At 48.1% G+C, this 21065-nt stretch overlaps 1 protein-coding gene across 1 annotated transcript in view; it reads right to left on the bottom strand.

Moving 5' to 3' along the window:
• Positions 1–8147: 8147 nt before the first annotated feature.
• The window catches only part of Atg14 (autophagy related 14), a 37996-nt gene continuing 25078 nt past the window's right edge, over positions 8148–21065 (bottom strand). Inside the window, exons 5-10 of the mRNA XM_028873569.2 lie at positions 20529–20766; positions 17092–17321; positions 15139–15256; positions 13509–13599; positions 13346–13431; positions 8148–10522 (exon numbers count right to left, since the gene is read on the bottom strand). Coding sequence (XP_028729402.1) covers positions 10216–10522; positions 13346–13431; positions 13509–13599; positions 15139–15256; positions 17092–17321; positions 20529–20766 — 1070 coding nt within the window. The 3' untranslated portion in view covers positions 8148–10215. The remainder of the gene's footprint in view (positions 10523–13345; positions 13432–13508; positions 13600–15138; positions 15257–17091; positions 17322–20528; positions 20767–21065) is intronic.

Here is a 21065-nt window from a genome sequence, read left to right as displayed (position 1 = left end):
TTGTGGCCAGCTGTCTGATGCTTAGTAAAGCTGAGGAGTCCTGAGCTCCCAAAAGTTGGGGTTTGGAAAAAAAAATCCAAAGACTAGGTTGGTCTGAAATAAACCACGCACGCACGCACGCACACACGCACGCACCAAAACCTTGTTGTTAATGGAAGTTGCAGGCAGGGAGGACAGACGGCAGCTGCGGGTGAGTGATGGGAAATCAAGGGCAGTGGAGACCTTTAAGAAGATACAGATTTGACCAGGACTCGCAGGGCGCTGAGGGCAGGATGACATCGACCTGGTTGAGCAGAGGGGCATGAGGGCAGAGCGGCTCCCAAACGAGAATTAGTTTTGATTTTTTTTTTTAAGATTTAAAATTTGTGTGTGTGTGTATACATACAAGTGCATTTGTCTTTGTAAGCCAGAAGATGTCTGATCCCCTGCATCTGGAATTACAAGCAGTTATGAGTGTTGGGAGCCAAACTTGGGTCAGTGGCTCCTAACTGCTGAGCCATCTCTCCTGTTTGGGTTTTTTATCCTTAGCCATAACTGCTAAGGGCAGGCTGAAACTGCAAAGTGACTCCATGCCAGGGAGGCCACCCCTGACAAATGGACCATGCTATGCTGGCGTGCAGACTCAGGCTGAGAACAGCTTGTCTTCAAGACATCTGCTCTTGGTTTGTGCCAAACTGGCAATCAGGGTCCAGTAAGCTTGTGTTATTTAATTCCTCACAATGTGGGATTAAAGGAGATAACACCCAGGATGACAAGGGTGTAACATACCCCATGCACTGTGTGTTCAACCAGTGCTGCTGGCCATGGCTCTCCCTCATGGGTACACGGGGTAAATAGCTGGGTTTTCATGAGTCAGCATTTCTGACCTGGTTATCACATGCTACACAGCTGTGAGTGGGGTGGGGCTGGGCTGACCGAGAGCAGGGGCACAGGGTGGCCCCATGCTACTTGGCATTACCTCAGAAATAGATGGCCCGATTTGACCTGTGGCAGGACAGGGTTCCCAGTGCTGAATAGAGGCTTTTGCTGGTGCTATCAGAAGGCACCCATGCTGGTCTCTACTCCAGAATGTAACGCTGCTTTTTGAGAAAGACTATGTTGCCCCCTAGTGTTGACTGTAGAAATAACCCACTCTTTGACTTTGGTTTTAAGAGTCTCTGGATAGATGTTTTGCCTGCATGGATGTTTGTGTACTGCCTGCACGCAGTTCTGTAGAGGCCAAAAGAAGGCAATATGTCCCCTAAAGTGGGGGTTACAGACAGTTGAGAGCTCTCCTGTAGGTGCTGGGAACTGAACCCCAGTCCTCTGGAAAAGCAGCCAATATTAAGCCCCCAGGAAAGTACTCATGTCAGCTCGGGTGTCCCTTCCCGCATCACTAAAGGATCACGACATAGACATTGCAGGGCCCACCCGTCCTACCCAGCCGAGGAAACTGCACTCGCAGCCCCTCCAGGAGGCGCTGCCACCCTCCTAGGGCTTCTCCCACTTCAGGGTTTGACACGCTCTTGCTACCAGTTGGGGAAGGGACAAAGAGAATGCATTCGTGTTTGGTAGACAATTTGTAATCCCAGCACTTGGGATCACCTATTTGAGGCCATCCTGCGCTAACGTAGTGAGACTCTTTCAACAAAATCCCAAACATAATATGCTTGTTGCTGTCTGTCCTGGGCTCTGCTGGCTCCACCCCAGCATCTGCCGGCACTCGGTCCTGTCTCCTCTGTCGGGTGCCCCAACATGGCCCTCTGTATCCCTCTGTGTAGTTGCCTGGCCTCGGGGTAGCTAGTTTCAGCTTCTACCTTCAGTGCCTCTTGTGGTACACACTTACTTCATAACATGTTTGCAACCAATGTTTGGTCAGCACGCTCTCCATGGGTGAGCCAAATTCCCAACCCTTTCCACACTTTTTTTTTTTTTTTTTGAGACATGGTCTCACATAGCCCAGGACATCCTTACATTTATGATCCTCCTGCCCCAGCCTTCTGAGTGTCTGGGATAACAGACATGTACCATCAGACCTGGCTTCCTAGTGCCAACTCAATGTGACAGGTGCTGGCAAGTATGGACAACACTGGCTCATTCCATAAATTTCTATGGAAACCCGAAGAGAATTGAAGGGTCTGTCTCTGGACATAGCTGCTCCCAGGAAACTGCTTGTGTAGAGAAGTTCCTACAGGAGCTATGGCTGTTTTGTTCTGGACCCCACTATTACAGATGCCTGCTCTAGACTACTGCCGCCAGCAGCTCCCAAACAGCAGGACAATGGGCAGGTGCTCCTGGCCTGACCGTGGGGTTCCCTTAGGCTTTGTCTAGTCCCCTTTGTCATGTGTACTTTCGGTGTCTGTCAGCCTTTTGAGGCATCTTGGACATAGTACTAGCACTCTCTGCCACATCAACTGTTGACATCTCTCTGCTCAGCAGACTATCTGTCGTCTTCGAGCAGACTGCCTCACATATCCCATAGAGTCACTGGACACTAAACCCTTCTTCACACCATGTGCAGTGTCAATAATAAACTGACATCATCTACTGCACATCAGGTACCAAGTCCTGTAATCGTACGTTGTGCACACAGTGGAATTCTATCGTTTCAAGTCTGTTTCCTTTGGGCTCAAATGGACTAGTGTTAAGACTTAAAAGTGTGACAAGTACGCCATCCCTTCTGCTGTGAGCACCACTCTGAACTTTGTGGAAGGTTATGGCCATAGCTGATGTCTGCAAAGCCGCACAGGAAGAGCAGACATTGTGGTCAGGCATCTATCTGTGCCTAGCTGTTGAAGCAGAACCTCAGTGGGGCAGCACCCCTCTAGGAGGCTGACCTTGTTATTTGAGGGGAACAAGGTCACTAGAGTTAGCAGCTGGGAGCAGGCCTGGAATGGCCCAGAGATGGCATCCCTTGTGGAAAGGAGGAGACCTACTTCAAGCCAATGAGGGCTGGCAAGATGCTCCTCTGGTAAAGGGGTTTGCTGTGCGAGCCTGGTGTCCACATAAAGGTCTTCTTACCGCTGATGTCTGTAGCACACATACCCCCTCTAATTTCTCTAATTATAAAAAAGCCAATGAAACCGTTTTCACCTCCTAAGGTCCCTCAGTAGAGAAGTGAGTCTCCAAAGGTATCTGTTCTGGAGGGTTTACTTTTCCCCACCCCACTCTGGTCCTGGGAGTCCAACCCAGAGCCATGCTAGGTAGATGGGTCACCATTAAGCTGTACCTCTGCCCTTTCACGCATGATTTGTTGCATTTAATTTTGAGATGGATTCCAAGTTGCTCAGGTTGACCATAACTTGTTCTGACTCAGCTTCTTCAGTGCTGGGGGAGCACCATGCCTGCTCCCTCCCCCCTCCCTTTTCCCACAGGACAGGGTTTCTCTGTGTAGTCCTGGAACTCGGTCTGTAGAGCAGGCTGGCTTCGAACTCAGAGATCCTCCACCTCTGGAGTGCTGAGACTGAAACCGTGCACCACCATTGCCCTGTCCGCCTGACTTTGTAAAGACAGGGTCTCCTAATGGAACTTGGAATACTCCTCTCTCCTTCCAAGTGCTGACATGACAGGGTTGTACCATCATACCGAGCTCAAACTATTTTAGGTTGGGTTTGTGAAAATCAAGAAGGCCCTCAAATGTTCTCACTTTGAAATGATAAGCACATGCGAAGTAGGTTCTCAAGTGAGCACTGAGGGGAAAGTAGCATATGCCCAAATGAAAATTTGGTGCCTCCCCCTTGCCTGAAGGTAGTTAGTAACAGTGCATAGCATGTAACGTCAGCCAGGCAAGGCTAGCTGCTGCAGCTGTGGTGAGCAGTATGCAGACAGCAGGACTCAGAGCAGCAACAGCAGTGGGTATACAATCTGCTGTGCCCTTCACATGACCTCCCTCCTTGCTCTTCTGCACACACTGAACCACAAAATCAAAGCAGAGTCTCTGACCTGACAATGGTCTATTATGGAGTATGTTGATGTTCTTTTAAAAAGAAAATCAGTGGCTGGATCCAATGAGAAACTGGGAAGTTGTATTTAATCCAATTTGTCCCTGCTACATTGTCTGCATAGCTGTGCCTAGTTTGGTAGGAATGGAGCCAAGCTTGGCCCACCCAGCCTGCCTCATTCTGGGCTGCTGACCTTCAGTCTACCCTCCCTCTCCAGCCCTTTCTGAGCAGCCTGAGTGGCTGCAGGGAGGGTAGTTATTGGCTCTGCGTTGGCCTTATTTTCCCTCCCAAGCAGAGACAGGAGGCTGGCTACCCCAGGGTTCAAACTGGGACCTGTGGCATGGATGACCTTTCCCATGACCAGCAGTAGTATTGGCCCTGGCCTTCTTGAACCTGCTAAGCAGATTCTGAAGAAACAAAAAACAAAAAACAACACACAAAAAAACTACACTTGGAAAATGAGCAAGTTCATGTGTAATTTATAAGGTGTGGATATAGGGGTGTGCCATCCCCAGTATTTGCCAAACCCAGGGCAAAGACAGAAAACTTACCTTCAGCCATCCACCACCACCTCTGCCCCCTCTTTCTGTCCTCTGCACAGACACACACCTTCAGACTTCAGGGTTTGTTTTGTTGAGACTCACTAGTAGCCCTGGCTGTCCTGGAACTCACTATGTACTGACTACCAGGTGTCTTAGTTAGGGTTTCTATTTTGGTGAAGAGACACCATGAACACAGGAACTCTTATAAAGGAAAAACATTTAATTAGGGTGGCTTACATTTTCAGAGGTTCAGTCCATTATCCTCATGGAGTGACATGGTGACATGTAGGCAGACATGGTGCTGGAGAAGTAGCCGAGTGTCCTACTTCTTGGCTTGCAGGCAACAGGAGGTGGTCTGTCTCATTGGGAGTGGCTTGAACATATGCGACCTCAAACCCCGCCTCCACAGTAACACACTTCCTCCAACAAGGCCACACCTCCTAACCATGCCACTCCCTTTGCGGACCACTTTCTTTCAAACCATTACATCAGGCTAACCTCAACTCAGATACAGCTGCCTCTCTGCCTTTGCTTCCCAGTGCTAGGAATAAAGGTCAAACACCTAGCCAAAGACTTAATGGCCTTATCTGTGGAGGACAAAGCTCAAGGCTCGTCCTTAAACTGTAGAATCAACTTCCGGAAGTGGGAGTCCCCAGGAGTCCCAGATGGCAGCGCTGCTTCACAAGGTGTGCGTGACAGAACCAAGGGCTGTGTGTCGTGATGGGTCTGAGGGCTCACAGGCCTGGGAAGGACTGGAAGAAACACGGGATGAAGCAGGAAGGCACCAAAAGGTGATACAGCCAATCAGCCTCCTGGCCACTGAGCAGGAAGGAGTGAGCCTGGAAGGGCAAGGGGAGATAACCCAAGAAAGCCCTTGGCAGGATATGGGAAGCAGGTGCAGTCACTGTATCAGTCAGACTTTCCCCAACATAAAGCCCCTTAAAGGCTACTTCAGAATCTCCTCCTCTGTGCCTGGGAAGAAGGAACCTATTGCCTAAATCCTGAGGCTCTTCCAGAGGCCCTTAGTGCTTAAATATTCCAATTTCAGAGCAGAATAACTTTAGTGAGACCAGCAAACCACTGCATTAAGTTCTATTTCCTCTTGACCATGCAACTCTACTCCAATGCTCTTTTTTGTTTGTTTTCGAGACAGGGTTTCTCTGTGTACTTTGGAGCCTGTCCTGGATCTCGCTCTGTAGACCAGGCTGGCCTTGAACTCACAAAGATCCACCTGGCTCTGCCTCCCGAATGCAGGGATTAAAGGAGTGCACCACCACCACTGCCCAGCCTACTTCAGTGATGTGTAGAAAGGAAGGCTGTGATTTAGTGGGCCCAAGGGAGTGCTCCAGATGCAGAATTTCTAGCAAGTTCCCAGGTGATGCTGATTTTGCAACTACAGGCTCACACCAGTAGAAAGGGAGATGTTAGAGTAAGCATCTTGGGCATGCCCAGTGCAGCGGATGATCTCTGCTTTTAGAGTCTTTCTCTAAGGTCATCAAGGAGTCAGAACTCTCTTATGCCGGCAGCAGCAGCAGCAGCAGCAGCGCCCACCAGAAAGCGTATTTCCCTGTCACCACTAGACCACCTCCTCCTCAACTGCAGATCTGATGCTGTGCCTGTCACTGTTGACACCTCCTGACTACTGCTGCCAAACCAGTGAGCAATTATCCAAACCGAGAGCTAGGATGCACATACTTGTTTATACCCGCAGAAATGTCTTCAGAACTTAGGAAATGCACTACTAAACAAGTGCAGGGGGAGAGGAGAGAGGTGGCTCAGTTGCATGGTCAAGAGGACCTGGGTTCAATTCCCAGGCCATCAGGCGTCTGATCGTGCCAGAATTAAAAAAAAAAGAAAAGAAAAAAAAAAAAAAAAAACAAGTACAGGGAAGTACTTTCCTCAACATCTGGCTGTCCTCGGAAGTCATAATAAATGCTACACCACCATACTCCAAGGAGAGGTGGGTATGGAATGTTGGTGTGGTTCTGGGAGCATCAACACTTCAGAAAGAGTCTTGACTGAAGAGTTTTCTCTCAACCTGCCCCAGCCCACTGTCATCACCGACCTTGAACCTCCAGTCACTTTCTTGGCTTTTGAAAATAGATTTATAGCTTGAGCATAGTAGCTGATGCCTTTAATCCCAGCACTCAGGAGGCAGGGGTGGGTGGATCTCTGTGAGTTTGAGGTTAGCCTGGTCTACATAGCAAGTTTCAGGCCAGCCAGAGCTTTGTAGTGAGAGACTGCTTCAAACACAAAACAACGATTTATGACTTATTTGTATGTGTATTAATGCTTTGCCTGCATATATGTATTTGCAGCACACAAATCTCTGGTGCCCACAGAAGCCAGAAGGCAGCAGTGGATCCCCTGGAACTAGAGTTAGGATGGTTGTGAGCCACCAGGGGGGTGCTGGGAATTGAATTAAGGTCCTCTGCAAGAGCAGCCAGCACTCTTAACCTCTAAGCCATCTTTTCAGGTTAACTTCTGGCATTTTAAGTCCACTAAAGTTTCCATCAGACCCTCTCACATCCCAGCCCCCTGTACTCCTTTCTACAAACACACAATGACAACATGTTATTGTGGGTCTTGCTGAATCACCATTTGAATTCTTCAAGAAGTTTGTCCCAGGTTGCCGAGGTGGCCCAGGGGGTGGAAGCACTGGGTACCACATCTGCAGACCTGAGTTCCATCCCTGGGACACAGCAGAGTGAGAAAAGACTCACATGAGTTGTTTGACATCACACGTGTGCACACAAAGTGATTTTCATAATGAAGTGTGCCACCCGGGTGGCTTTTGGTGTTTATAGAAAATTTTGTTTCATCCATTTAACTCTATGGGTGAAAACCCCTTTCCAGGCTCTTTTCTCACCAGATGCTTGATTGGGGGGGGGGGGGGGCAGCACAACTGAGGTGCTCAGAGGTCATGCCCAAGCCCAGGTTCAGACTTCCTGTCACACTTTATTGAAGCGTTCCCCACCTATTGGGAAGTCTCCTTTTCTTCCCGTCTGCCTCACTTCCTGCCGCAGACAAATGTGACCATGGATGAAACACCTTCCTTCCTTCCTTCACATTACACGGAACCTGCTCCTGGCTTCTAACTAGGAAAACAGAAAGGCAGGGACTCGGAAGCCCAACCCCTCTGTGAAGAGCCTTCCTTCCATCCCAGGGAAAGCAATGAATGGCACGACTAACCATTCAGCATCCTTCCTAAGGGCCCAACCTGTCCCACCTCAGTCACTTACCCTCTACTTCTAGGTGGCTCTTCCACACGACCCCGGAAGCTACTGGTGCCCATCTGAGAGATTAAATACAAAAAAGGTTTCCAAAGCTAGCAGACTCATCTTGGCTTGAGAAGTCCCTCTAACATTTGAGGGAGCAGGTTCCATGCGGGCATCTCAGAGGCCCATCCTTTCCCAGGTCAAGCCTCAAGGTTATGGCAATCAAGGAAAAACAGGTCTTCGGAGAATGAAATGCGTGACACCTACTTTCTTGTCTGCCAAAGATGGGCCATCATGACTAAAGGCACTGTAATCAGTAATTTTAAAAACAAATTTCTTACCAAGCAAAACATTCTTTAAGCGTTCCTCTTTAATTTCCAAGAAGCACTCCAGGGTTAGTCTGCACTCTTGTTAACGTCAATGTAACAGAAACAAACAGTAACTGGGAAAAGGCACACAGAGCCGAGTACTGTTAAAGGATTTATTGCAGGAATACAATAAAAGTTGAGAGGAATCTGTGTGACTTCCCTGATGTGGAAGTCTCAGCTGCAGCGAGGGTTCGGATGCTCAATTCTTTCCAGAGCACCCTGCCTCCTCGCCCAGCGCTGTCCGGACCACGGTGACTTACAGCCTCTCCAGTAAGTCACACAGGTGGCAAGCTTTCCTTGGTTCTATTCAATTACATAAAAATGTCTTTTATAAGACCATTTAAGCAGCCTACTCGGTACTCTGAGTTTCTATTAGTATTACCTTTTGTCAATAAATCATTTTAAAATGGAAAACATGACCAACTTCTATGGCTTTTGGTTTAAAAAAATACCAGCTCCATTTCTTCAGAAAGCTGTTTACATATAGTTCTTGCACCTACAGGGAAGGTTTTAATAAGCAGCAAAGAGTACGGGGAAACAGTGGTTGAAATGTGTATTTAAGAATATTTACAACAGGTGGATCCAGTGCAAAATAATGAAACTCAAAGGATTTCAGCAGCCTGGGGCAATCATTTCCTGTGACGTAAAGTGACCGAAGTGCCTCTATCTGATACTAAAAACAAAATACCATCAACCCTACACTTCCTGCCTGCTTTGTTAACCGCTGTAGACAGGAGTCCGTGATGTCTGCACTTTCTGAAGCTTCCTCTCAAGCTCATGGTTTCTTTTTCACCTGGTATCTGTTCATTCTACCAGACTCAGTCTGCAAATTCTAGAAGTCGATGGCAAAATGCAAGCCCAACAATTATGAAGCTGAGCAGGACAGACCAGTCAAATGAAGGCCTGCAAGAGGGAAGCCGTCTCCTCCCCAGGTGGAGATCTAGAGCTGGAGACCATGGGGCTCCTGGTAGGGATCCAATCCTTTTTACAAGTCTACCAACAGCAAGAGCTCTGTAGCACCTAAGCCTGCAAAGTATCAACCATACCGGTGAGCAGAAGCTAGGGGGCAGCGAACCGCTGAAGGACTTGCCTGAGGTACACACCATCGCCCCAGGCACTGTACGGCACTGCCACCGCCGCCGCCGCCCCCACCTCGGAGGGCGCTTTTCACAGGACTTCTGTGGTCTGTTACCTAGGCCTTCTTTCTTTTTTGAAGTTATTAAAAATAAGAAAGAACTACTTACAAATTTGAACATAATGCCTCTCGTTATAGTTTTCTGTAAGATTGTCATGAAAATGGTCTCTTGGAGGAAATTCCTTGAGCACTTCCTGGGACTGCTGCACGGTGCTCCACACTGCACAAGGTGCTGCCTCCAGAACCAAGGAGACACCGGGAACAAGCAGGAGGCGTTTCCCCGGAACACCTCCCCGCCAAGAAACTGGACAGAAGAGAATGAGCACTTCATCAAGTGTTCAAACTGTGCCCAGGCAGCATTTAGCTCACATAGGGAATGATAAAGGGGAAAAGTACCACTTTAAAGTGAGTATAGTACAGAGAACTCCAATGACTTACACAAGAATGAACTCATTTCCCCTCAGAATACAAGGAAACTGTCTGGACATCTCCAAACATCACAGCTAGGACTCCCCCATCCGTCATGTGGTCTGTAGACTAAAGACCTCGGTTTCTTTGGTGTGTGGTAGAAAATCAGGAATGTGATGCATGATGACGACGACGACGACGATAGCAAAAAGCTTTCACCACCTCCCCTCCCGAGACGACTGTCTCCCCTGTAAGACCAAAGCTGTGGCTGGCAAGTCTCTCAAAAAGATGACAGACAAAACAAACTCAGCTTTTGTCTTCCATTCCTTACCACCAAGAAACACTTCCTTGTGATCTCACAAAGTCTAGAACTTAGTGTCGGGAAGACTCGGCATCCCAGGAACCAGCACACTGACTGTGGGGTCGAGGGGGCTCAGACCAGGGGCCAGGAGGCCACAGGCTCAGGGCTGGCAGAGGTCCTGAGCACGTCAATCACCATCACAGGCCCCCTGACAGGCAGGCACACGTGCTTGTCCTAATGCTAGGTTAGCCCCTCTGATAACTACACAGACAAGGTTGTTCGAGTGCAGTGGGAAAGATTTCACACGTCCTGGTCTACACTCACTAGCGGTGTCCAGTATATGCTTTGAACCAGGAGGTCACCGAGGCCGCGGCGGACGAGATCATCCCACCAGCACTGCTGCTGGCTATGGGTGGAGATGCCTGGGTGCTCTGGCTCTGGGAAACTTCCACTGGCTGGGAAGGGATGTCACAGAATCGGGGGCTCGGCAGGTTCTCCCAGTCTGTGCCCAGGTCAGTCTCCTCATCGCTCACACGCTCGTCTCCACTCACATCTGATTCTCCAGCAACTCCAGGGTCCACAAATTCCATGGACTCCTCAAGGTCTGCTCGCACTTCAAAGGGTCCTGACCTGTGTGGACATAGACGGGCTGTATAAGCACAATCTCCCATCCCAAGATCATCTGAGTCGGGCGTTACGGGGCATGGGAGAGGAAAGCGACTCACGCTGCTGCGTTTCTTTGTTCTGTGTGTGTGAGAGACAGAAGCGAGCATTCATGTGGAAGCCACAGTACAACTTTCAGGAGTGATTCTCTCCTCCTACTTTTCTTTTTGAACTTGTGTACACTAGGAAAGCTGGTCCACAGCTTCTAGGCGATTCTTCTGTCGGCCTCCCATCTCAGACTACAGATGTGTGCTACCTCACCCAGCTGCCTTTCTCCGTGGGTTTCAGGGACTGAACTTGGGTCTCATTGCTTGTACAGCAAACACTGGAACCCACTGGAGTGAGCCACCCCCCAGCCCATGTCTTTACTCTTGATGGAGGATTTTTTTTTTTTTTTAACATAACACATTTCTTCCAGGCAAGCAATTTGAATTCTTTATCTTTCTACTAGGTTGCTTTTCCCTTACTGACTGAAAGACAGACCTACTCTAGATTTGGATTTGCTCTCTATTATAGATGTTGCAAATGTTTATTGTTTGTCTCTTTGTTTAAGATATAGGCCTTACTAGAGTCAGTTAGCTCCCACATAGTAATGTGTGGGGCTCCCTTCACTTATTGAGTTTTGAGGTATGGCTTGGTTAAAATTTCACTCACTACCCTATGAGTATAGACTAGTCTTTTCTCTTAGGTCTCTTATACATCATTTAAAAACAGGACCTTTTATTTCTGGAACTTGTTTGTATATATAGAATATGATAGAAAACCAACTTTTTCCTCATTTAATGCCAACTAGCCCAACACTACTGACTATGATCATCTAATTCAGCAGGCTGCTGAAACACAGTCCTGCAGGTCTATGATCTGCCACATAACTCATTCTCTTTTCTAATTACCATGCATACTATTTATATGCTAACAGCAGCTTTCTTTCTTAATTGGGGGGGGGTAGTATTTGAGACAAGATCTTACTATGTAGCCCCAAGCTGGCCTCAAAGTCACAGGCCTTCTGCCTCAGTTTCCCAAATACTGAAATTAAACAAACTTTTTTTTTTTTCTTTTTTTGTTTTGTTTTTGAGACAGGGTTTCTCTGTATAGCTTTGTGTCTTTCCTGGATCTCACTCTGTAGCCCAGGCTGGCCTTGAACTCAGAGATCTGCCTACCTCTGCCTCCTGAGTGCTGGGATTAAAGGTTAAATAAACTTTATTTTTTGTTTATATTACTGGGGGTGGGCATGCCACAGCAAGCATGTGGAAGTCACAGCACGATTTGTGGGAGTCATTTCTTTCCTTCCACCATGTGGGGCGGGGCAATCCAAATCAGGTAAAGTCCCTTTATCCCTTTACCTACTGAGCTATCTCACTGCCCGCCCCTGCCCCTCCCAAAAAAGCCACATTTTTAAAAATTAACTTCATGTGCCCTGTTTGGAAAGGGCCAGCCCTTGTTATTCTTACTCTGCCCCGGCTGCCAATGCTCCAGCAGGGTGAACTTTGGAGTCAGTTTGTCAAAACTCTGAAATGCCTGCTGGAATTCTCCACCAGGCCTCCTTTGGGGAAGAAATGGCACACACATCCTTAGCTGAGAAAGTGATGAAGGAGTTCACTGCCTCAGACCTGCTTCCTACAGACTACTCCTTAGTCAAGAGGCCACTCAAGAAATGTGTGTCGGGCTGGAGAGATGGCTCAGCCGTTAAAGGCTAGGCTCACAACCAAAAATATAAGAGTTCGGTTCCCAGCACCCACAGCTGTCTCTCCAGCCACCTAAAAAAAAAAAAGGAAGAAAGAAAGAAAGAAAGAAATGTGTGTCAAATAAAACCTGACTGTTTTCTTTCCACAGATGCTCCCCAACTTGAAAGCTGAAAATATTTAATAAGTCAAAAATGCAAATAACTTTTAACTATGCGCATGCTAGGCTCATGCATACACTTGCCCCTTTTGAGTTGCTCAGGCTTGCCTCAATTTGTGGTCCTCTTGCCTCAGCTCCTGAGTAGCTGTATCCAGGCATTTGCCACCTCAGTCAGCTCAAAAACTCTGATACACCATAGTAACAAACACCAACATTTAGTGTGGTCTAACTTTAACACACTCAGAGTGCTTACATTAGCCTACAGTTTGAGCAAAATCACCTAGTAAAAGCCCATTTTCCAAGGTGTAGACACATCAGCTATACCCCACCTCTACAAAAACGTGCACATTCTGATGAGAGTAAGGATAATGGGTAAGAGCCTAGAGCAGGTTACAGAAGATGAGCCTCAAGAAGTTCATGCTCTTTTGGGCTGGGTGCCTGAAAGTTATCTAGAGTAGACCATGGGGGAGAGGGGTGTTCACTGTTACTGATTTCTGTCTTTAAGCAGATGAACTTCAAGGCAGCTCACTCTACGGACTTCCAATACTTGTAACAAACAGTGATCACACTGACCGGGTGAGGACACAGCATCCGCAAGCACAAAGGAAAACACACAAAAGACCGCACAGCTGCCAGAGGCGAGTTAGAAAAGAAACACACGAGCTTCAAGAGAAGCACAAGGTGGTGGCCAGGGCATCTGAGCCCCTCTACTACATGTCACATGCTAAATGCACTCTACCACAACTTTCTCTAGGAGATGGTTGCAAAAGGAGAGCACAAGGACTCGTGATCAGCTGTTTCTTCTGCACAATACTGTACAACTTCTGTCCTTGCCGGAGAATTCAGGACTCGGGGAACACCAGATACTAGGCCAGTGTGCATCCTGGTTCTACTTAAAAGCAGCCACTGAGAAACAATGCTCAGAGAAAAGTCGCACATACAACTTACCTGCCTAGGTGCTCAGAGTGTGGGCTGACCAGATGCATTAAGTTCCTGAGGGTATGCAGTGGTTGTAACTGATCCAAATTCACATGCTAGAAAAAGCAAAGGCTTGATTAGTACTTTCAACACACAGCGACTTCAAAATGAGTTCAAAGCCCAGGGCTTGTACCTGAGAGGAACAAAGGTAGAGGATGTTTGCATTCAGTCTCTTCACCGCACGAGTCAGTTTCTGTTTGCTGAGGTTTTCTCCACAGAACTCACTGTAAATAAGACAAGGATACGACTTCTAAGATTGGTCTCCGAGACAGTCTATTTTAAAACGTTCCTTCCGAAGGGTATGTGTCAAGTGCAGTTCAGCACCAGCACAGCACATTCCTCCTTAGTAAACCGCCTGGGACAGACACTCCCTAAGCACTGAGCTCCCTAAGCACTGAGCTACAGCCCTTATGGGGAGCAGCTCCCGTCATCTCGTCACCTGCAGCTGCAGGTCCCTGGGTGACTGAGCAACTCCGCCTCAGGAGCTCACGTCACACAAGCAGGAATGTTACGGAAAGGGACACACAGGGCACGTGAAGCACCAACAGGGCTGTGGAGGAGGAAATTCTACCACCACCCACTCCGTGCACAGCGACACTGGAGACTTCCTAGGGCCCCATGTGCGCCCCTCCTAATCCCCACTGCCTTCTCTGCCTGCAGCTTTCTTCCTTAGCATCCCACCCACCATCCACGGCTGGTTCCTTTCCTACTATGCCCCGAGTTAGGAATATAGCTCAGAGGAAGAGCACTGGACCATCTGGGTCCAATTCCCCATGACAGAAAAAAACAAAAACCGAGGGGAAAGATAACCCACGCCCCTCCTGCCGTCACTGATCTCCATCGGCACTAATCACCATGGTAAAGTCCAGCTGTTAATTATTTGAGCACATGTCAAAAGCCCAGCAACCAGATACTGAGGCAAGAGGAGCCTCAGGCCATACCAGCCTGGGCTACACGAGACCTTGCTTAAGAACAAACAAACAAACAAACCCCTTAAGTATAGCCTGCTTCTGTCCAGTGGTAAATGCACGGTAACTGGAGGGTGGGAGCTCTAAATGGGAACTGGATAGACTGTGTCTTTACAAATTTAAACATGAAGCTGGGCAGTGGTGACACACGCCTTTAATCCCAGAGGCAGGTGGATCTCTGTAATTTCAAGGCCAGCCTGGTCTACAAATTAAGTTCTAAGACACCCAGAGCTGTTACACAGAGAAACACAGTCTCAAAAAACAAAAAAGAAAAAAGAATTTAAACATGAGGCCGGGCAGTGGGTGGCACACCCCTTGGACCTCAGCACTTGGGAGGCAGAGGCAGGTGGATCTCTGAATGTTTGAGGACAGCCTGGAAAGAGAGTTCCAGGATGGGGAGGACTAAGTCACAGAGAAACCCTGTCTGGAAACAATACAAAAAAAAAAAAAATAAAATAAAAAACAAACAACACAATAGTAGTAATAATGTAAACATGAGGTTTTCATAAGAATGGAACAACCTTCCCAACCCACACCCCACCACAATTCACTCAGCTCCTGTGAACAGGATCTGCAGCATCCTCCCTGCATCCCCTGGTCCTTTGGTTATTTCCCCAAGAACCAGATGGAGTCTCCGTCGTCGCCTCAGATTCATGCATGACTGTAACACAATGAACCGGCGACATCTTCTGAAAACAATGTTAATATTTCTGCCAAGCCTTCTCTTAGCTAGTGTAAGGGCACACCAGGAACTCAAGAAATGGCTGACGAAGTACTGCCACCTTGATCACTTGCCTGTTGCACAGTTTTTTGGGCAGATTGACATCCAATATGTGAGAGACGATGTTGACCAGCTGAGTAGCATAGCCCAGCGCAGCACTGATGGTGTAGGCAGGGTTGTTATGCTCCATGTCTGGGGATGGACACAGAAGTCACACACAGAGCACCTCCACATCAGTAAAAACAGCAGAACTGAGACTTTTCACTTAGGGTTTTATAGGGACATTACTGATACCAGGTTTCACTCTCACGGCATGATCAGACACAAAGAGTTCTAAAGAAGCCAAGCATAAATGCATTAAAGTCTACACTGACTGGGCCTGGCAATGTATCACCTAACAATGAATGACCAAATTAGCTCACTATGGTGACTCCTATCTGTTAATGCCAACACTGGGAGGCTGAGGCAGGAGAATCAGAAATCTGAGGCCAGCCTGAGCTACATGAGATCCTTCCCCAAAAATCAAGAGCTGGGGGGGGGGGATCAGGAGGCTGGAGAGATGGCTCAGAGGCTTAGAGCGCTTGTTGCTCTTCCAGAGGCCCCGAGTTCAGCTCCCAGCACCAGTACTGAGTGGCTCTGTACAACTGTATGGAATTCCAGCTCCAGGGTGATCAGAAACCCTCTTCTGGTCCCCACACTCTGTACATACATTCACACAGACACACAGGGACACATAGTTAAAAACTAAAATAAATCTTTAAAACACACAAGGGCGAGGCTATAGCCTAACATGCAAATGCCCTGGGCTTGATCTCCAGTAACGTCCAACTCAAACGTCACCTCCTCAGAAAAGCCTTTCCTTTTGTTGTTGTTTTGTAGTTCAAGACAGGGTTTCTCTGTGTAGCTCTGGCTGTCCTGGAGCTCCCTCTGTAGACTAGGCTAGCCTCAAACCCAGAGGTGCATCTGCCTTTGCCTCCTGTGTGCTGGGATTAAAGGCGTGCTAAAGTACAATGTAGAAAGGCCTTTCTTGACTGAAGGTAGCCAAAGGTTGTCCCTTTCTTTGTACCTCTGTCCTACCCCAAATCTCCTGGCTGTTCTCTTAGCACCCACTCAGGGTATGGCCCCTTCACCACTTCCTTATAGCCTGCCATGGTTAGTTTTAATAAGCAACTTAACACACCTAGAGTCTCCAGTAATGTCCAACTCAAAATATGTGCTGAATGAGTAATAGACCATTCTTCTCCACCCAAGACAAACTGTAGGGCATTTCAACTTCCATTTAGTACTCCAATAGTTCAAAGCTAGACACTAAAGCCAATACGCAAAAGGCAGCAAGATGCACTTGTATAAACAGGAGTTTCTCTTCTTCCCTCCCTTCCTTCCTACCTAAAGAGATAGATAGGGTTTTGCTATACGGTCCAAGCTGGCCTTGACAATCCTCATGACTCAGCCCTCCAAATGCTAGGATAACAGGCATGAAATACCAGAGTTGGTCTAATTATGTCTTTTTATATGAATTAAGCAATATTAACCTCAAAGGTGAAATGTCATCAATCTATCAAGTGATGAATATATAAAATGAAGATAGCCAAACAATGGAAAACTATTCAGCCATAAAAAGCAATGGAGTACTAATATATGCTATGACATGAACTTGTAAAAGGCCAAGTGAAAGAAAGCATGCGTGCGCACACACAGACACACACACACACACACACACACACACACACAGACACAGACACACACACACACACACACACACACACACACACACACACACTGCATGATTTCACTCCTAAGCTGTCTAGGCTAGCCCATCCACTGGTAGAAAGCACACTGGCTGCGCTGCCTAGAGCTGGGGACGAGGAGAAGGGAACTAAACACCTGCAGAGCATGCGGCTTTCATCTGGGATGGGAACATGCTTGCAGACAGCTGTGCATGCACTACCCCCAGCTGTGCACTGTGCCGCACGCAGCACTGTCCACGCTGTCACGTCACCCATTTCAAAGACTATCTGGCCCCTCACCAGGCCCCTGGGTCGTCCTCTTCTCTTCTACCCAGTTGTAGTAGGCGGAGTAGTCCCCGTTGTTCGGGAGGCTGATCCAAGGGCCTGTAATGCTAATGCTGGTGTCACCGTTGTGGTCATCACACACCCATCTTCCAGAGAGGTAAGTTGTCCTCCGGGCCTCAGCAAGCTTGCTCACCATGCTGGAGGTCATGGCACTGTCACTCTCCGAAGACACGTCTGCAGGGTCTCTGCAGACCAACAAGAAAGATTAGAGAGGAAATGCCGAAGCCACCTGAGTTTTAAAGAAGCAACAGTGTACATCTAACACACATCAAGAAAAGGTACCAGCAGGCACAAGCACAGAAGGCAGGTTTCCCTCTTGTCTTGTCCAGCCATACACATGTGTACACTGTCACGAGAAACACACGGTCACAGGTGTGGAACTGTGTGAACAGCAGAGTGCACTCATACAAATGAAGACCACATCGCGACATGGCACAGTATCATAGGACTATGTGGTCTTGCTGGCCAAAAGTCATTATGTGCCACATGAATACATGTGTACATGTTTTCTTTTTAAAAAATTTCAACCTTATGGAAAAGTTACAAAGGTTTTAAAGTTTTACCCAGATTACCAATTCTGGAAAATGTAATGATCAAAATTAGGAAGCCTAGATTCAATCCTCATACTGAAAAACAAACAAAACACAACAAGGAAGGAATTAGTCTGTTATCTTTTTCTGTTTGGTTTTTGAGTCAGGGTCTCATGTCTCTCAGGCTGGCCTTGAATTTGCTGTGCTACAGAGGCTGGTCTTGAACTCCTAAAGTTATAGGTGTATGCTGTCACACACGTCCAGATACTGTGGTACAGAAATCAGGTCATTTACAGTACCCCTAACTCATCTCCAGAGCCGATTCAATTCTGTAGTTGTAGTTGTAGTCCAGGATGCAAATCCAGAATAACGTGTTGTGCTCAGGTAACTGCTGATTGATCAGGATGTAATGCTGGCATGAGCTTCTGTTCCACCAACTTCCAAGGCCTGACCAGTTGTCTTTATGTAAATTTTTAGTAACTGAATTTTTCTCCACTGATCCAAAATACTTACCAACCTTGTATCTGGATTTTGTATCTGGACTTTCTATCAGCGCTGAGGGACTGAACCGAGGGCCTCTTACTTGCTGCCTAAGGGCTCTACCACTGCGCTACATCCCTGAAACAGGGTCTCCTTAAGTTAACAAGGTAGCCTTAATGTGCAGTCTACCTACGTAAACCTCAAGTATCTGGGGTCACACAGGTCTATGCCACCAGGCATAGCTTTACCACCTACTAGACACAAATTACTTGGCAAGATCAGGGAGGAAATGGGTTTTCAACCTTGAAGCAAAACTCAGACCTTTAAGTTTTTAGGAAGCCAAATCTGGCAACACACCAAAGTCTAGACTGAGGGAGAAGCAAGAAAGAATGGTTACTAGTCACCAACTATCAGTCCAGGCAGAGCCAGAGAGCCAGGAGATACAAGGGCCCTCACTCAGGTCAAGTGGCCGGGGTTAGAGAGCACAGGAGCGTCTTGTGGTTTCTACACCCATCAGTCAGTATCTGCATCTACAGACTACTGAGAGATGGAGGAGGAGGCCAGAGTGTGCACTCTATCTACAGACTACCGAGAGATGGAGGAGGAGGCCAGAGTGTGCACTCTGTCTACAGACTACCGAGAGATGGAGGAGGAGGCTAGAGTGTGCACTCTGTCTACAGACTACTGAGAGATGGAGAAGGAGGCTAGAGTGTGCACTCTATCTACAGACTACTGAGAGATGGAAGAGGAGGAGGCCAGAGTGTGCACTCTGTCTACAGACTACTGAGAGATGGAGGAGGAGGCCAGAGTGTGCACTCTATCTACAGACTACTGAGAGATGGAGGAGGAGGAGGCCAGAGTGTGCACTCTATCTACAGACTACTGAGAGATGGAGAAGGAGGCCAGAGTGTGCACTCTGTCTACAGACTACTGAGAGATGGAGGAGGAGGCCAGAGTGTGCACTCTGTCTACAGACTACTGAGAGATGGAGGAGGAGGAGGCCAGAGTGTGCACTCTATCTAGAGACTACCGAGAGATGGAGGAGGAGGCCAGAGTGTGCACTCTATCTACAGACTACTGAGAGATGGAGGAGGAGGAGGCCAGAGTGTGCACTCTATCTACAGACCACTGAGAGATGGAGGAGGAGGAGGCCAGAGTGTGCACTCTGTCTACAGACTACCGAGAGATGGAGGAGGAGGCTAGAGTGTGCACTCTATCTACAGACTACTGAGAGATGGAGGAGGAGGCCAGAGTGTGCACTCTATCTACAGACTACTGAGAGATGGAGGAGGAGGAGGCCAGAGTGTGCACTCTATCTACAGACTACTGAGAGATGGAGAAGGAGGAGGCCAGAGTGTGCACTCTGTCTACAGACTACCGAGAGATGGAGGAGGAGGAGGCCAGAGTGTGCACTCTATCTACAGACTACTGAGAGATGGAGGAGGAGGCCAGAGTGTGCACTCTATCTACAGACTACTGAGAGATGGAGGAGGAGGAGGCCAGAGTGTGCACTCTGTCTACAGACTACTGAGAGATGGAGGAGGAGGCCAGAGTGTGCACTCTGTCTACAGACTACTGAGAGATGGAGGAGGAGGCTAGAGTGTGCACTCTGGTCTCTAGCTCCCTCACCTTCCCTTTTTGGTAGTGCTAGAGATTGAATCTACTAGGGGCTCATGCTGGGCAAGAGCTGAGCTACAGCCCAGCCCTTTTTTAGATTGAAACGGGATCTCAGTTAAGTTACCCAGGCTGCCCTTCAACTTGCGATCCTCCTGGCTACATCCCAGTGATTAGGATTACAGTTTCAGCCACTGGGCCCTGGTGAAAAGGGCCTTTTCAAAAGCACCCCAGACGGCTGTGATAAATGGTGAGGTGAGGATCCACCATTCCCTGAGAGTCCCTACGTACTAAAATCACAGTGCTGACTCGGCAGAGCAACAAAACACCCACTGCCAGGAAAGGCTAGGTCAGCACGTAAGTCTAAGTGCTGGGTGTGTTCTTACATCCAAGTTCACACTCTAAACAGACAATTTTCAACCTTCAGTTAACAGACAAGGCAATCAGGTTTGTGGGCTCACGAGTGTGTCTCACACACACACAACTAGTAAATGGCCTGGCTGGCACTGTGATGACATGACCAAACAGATGGTCTTTCAGCATGAGTGTGAGTCAGCACGTAACCTGGAAGCTTTGTGACAGAACGCAGGCTGCCCTACCCCTTGTCCTGGCTGCCTCCCTGGCTTTACTGTTTGCTGAGGAAGATAAGAATCAAATGTCAATACCAGGAAAACAAGGACCCTAGAACGGGGCCCAGTAAATTAAGTGTTGACATACTGGAAAAAAAAGTCCTCAGAACCTGGTCCCCATGCCAAAGCCTTCCCGTACCTCACAGAAGTCTTCACTTCGTCCATTGGGAAGATGATGGAGGTGAGCTCTAGGATGTGGGACCTTCGCAGACGCGCCAGCCGGTCGTAATGACCCTTCAAGTCAATGGTTTTCTTCTCCACCAGGTCCCCAAGCTTGCGGTTGTGCCGCTGAATCTTCTCCTTCTTCTCTTGGTGCCGCTGTGCTCGGCTGTAAAGCTTCTGGTTCTTTTCCTTGTTTTTGAGAAGGCCTTCAGAATCTAGCAATGAATCACATGCGTCCGTGAGCCCGCCAGGCCGCTGCACAGCACTGCTTCCCTTCTCACTGTATACTCAGGGTAAAGCCTCAGGGAAACCACTATGGGCCATCCTGGAGAGAGCCTGGGGCCTGTGGAGTCTGAGGCTTGCCAGGCTCATCGTACTGAAGTCAAACTTCATTTGAGTCACAAAAAAAAACTGCACTCTAAGATAGACATCGAGGAACCACATTTTCAAGTTCAAAACCAAGCTCAGGACCTTCCGGGAACACCATCTCTTGACACATGTGAAGCCAAGTTCT

The sequence above is a fragment of the Peromyscus leucopus genome, chromosome 9 (genome assembly GCF_004664715.2).
Source record: "Peromyscus leucopus breed LL Stock chromosome 9, UCI_PerLeu_2.1, whole genome shotgun sequence".
Classification (NCBI taxonomy): Eukaryota; Metazoa; Chordata; class Mammalia; order Rodentia; family Cricetidae; genus Peromyscus; species Peromyscus leucopus.
The sequence above is the reverse complement of the archived record's forward strand: the minus strand, read 5'-3'. Positions and strand labels throughout refer to the sequence as shown.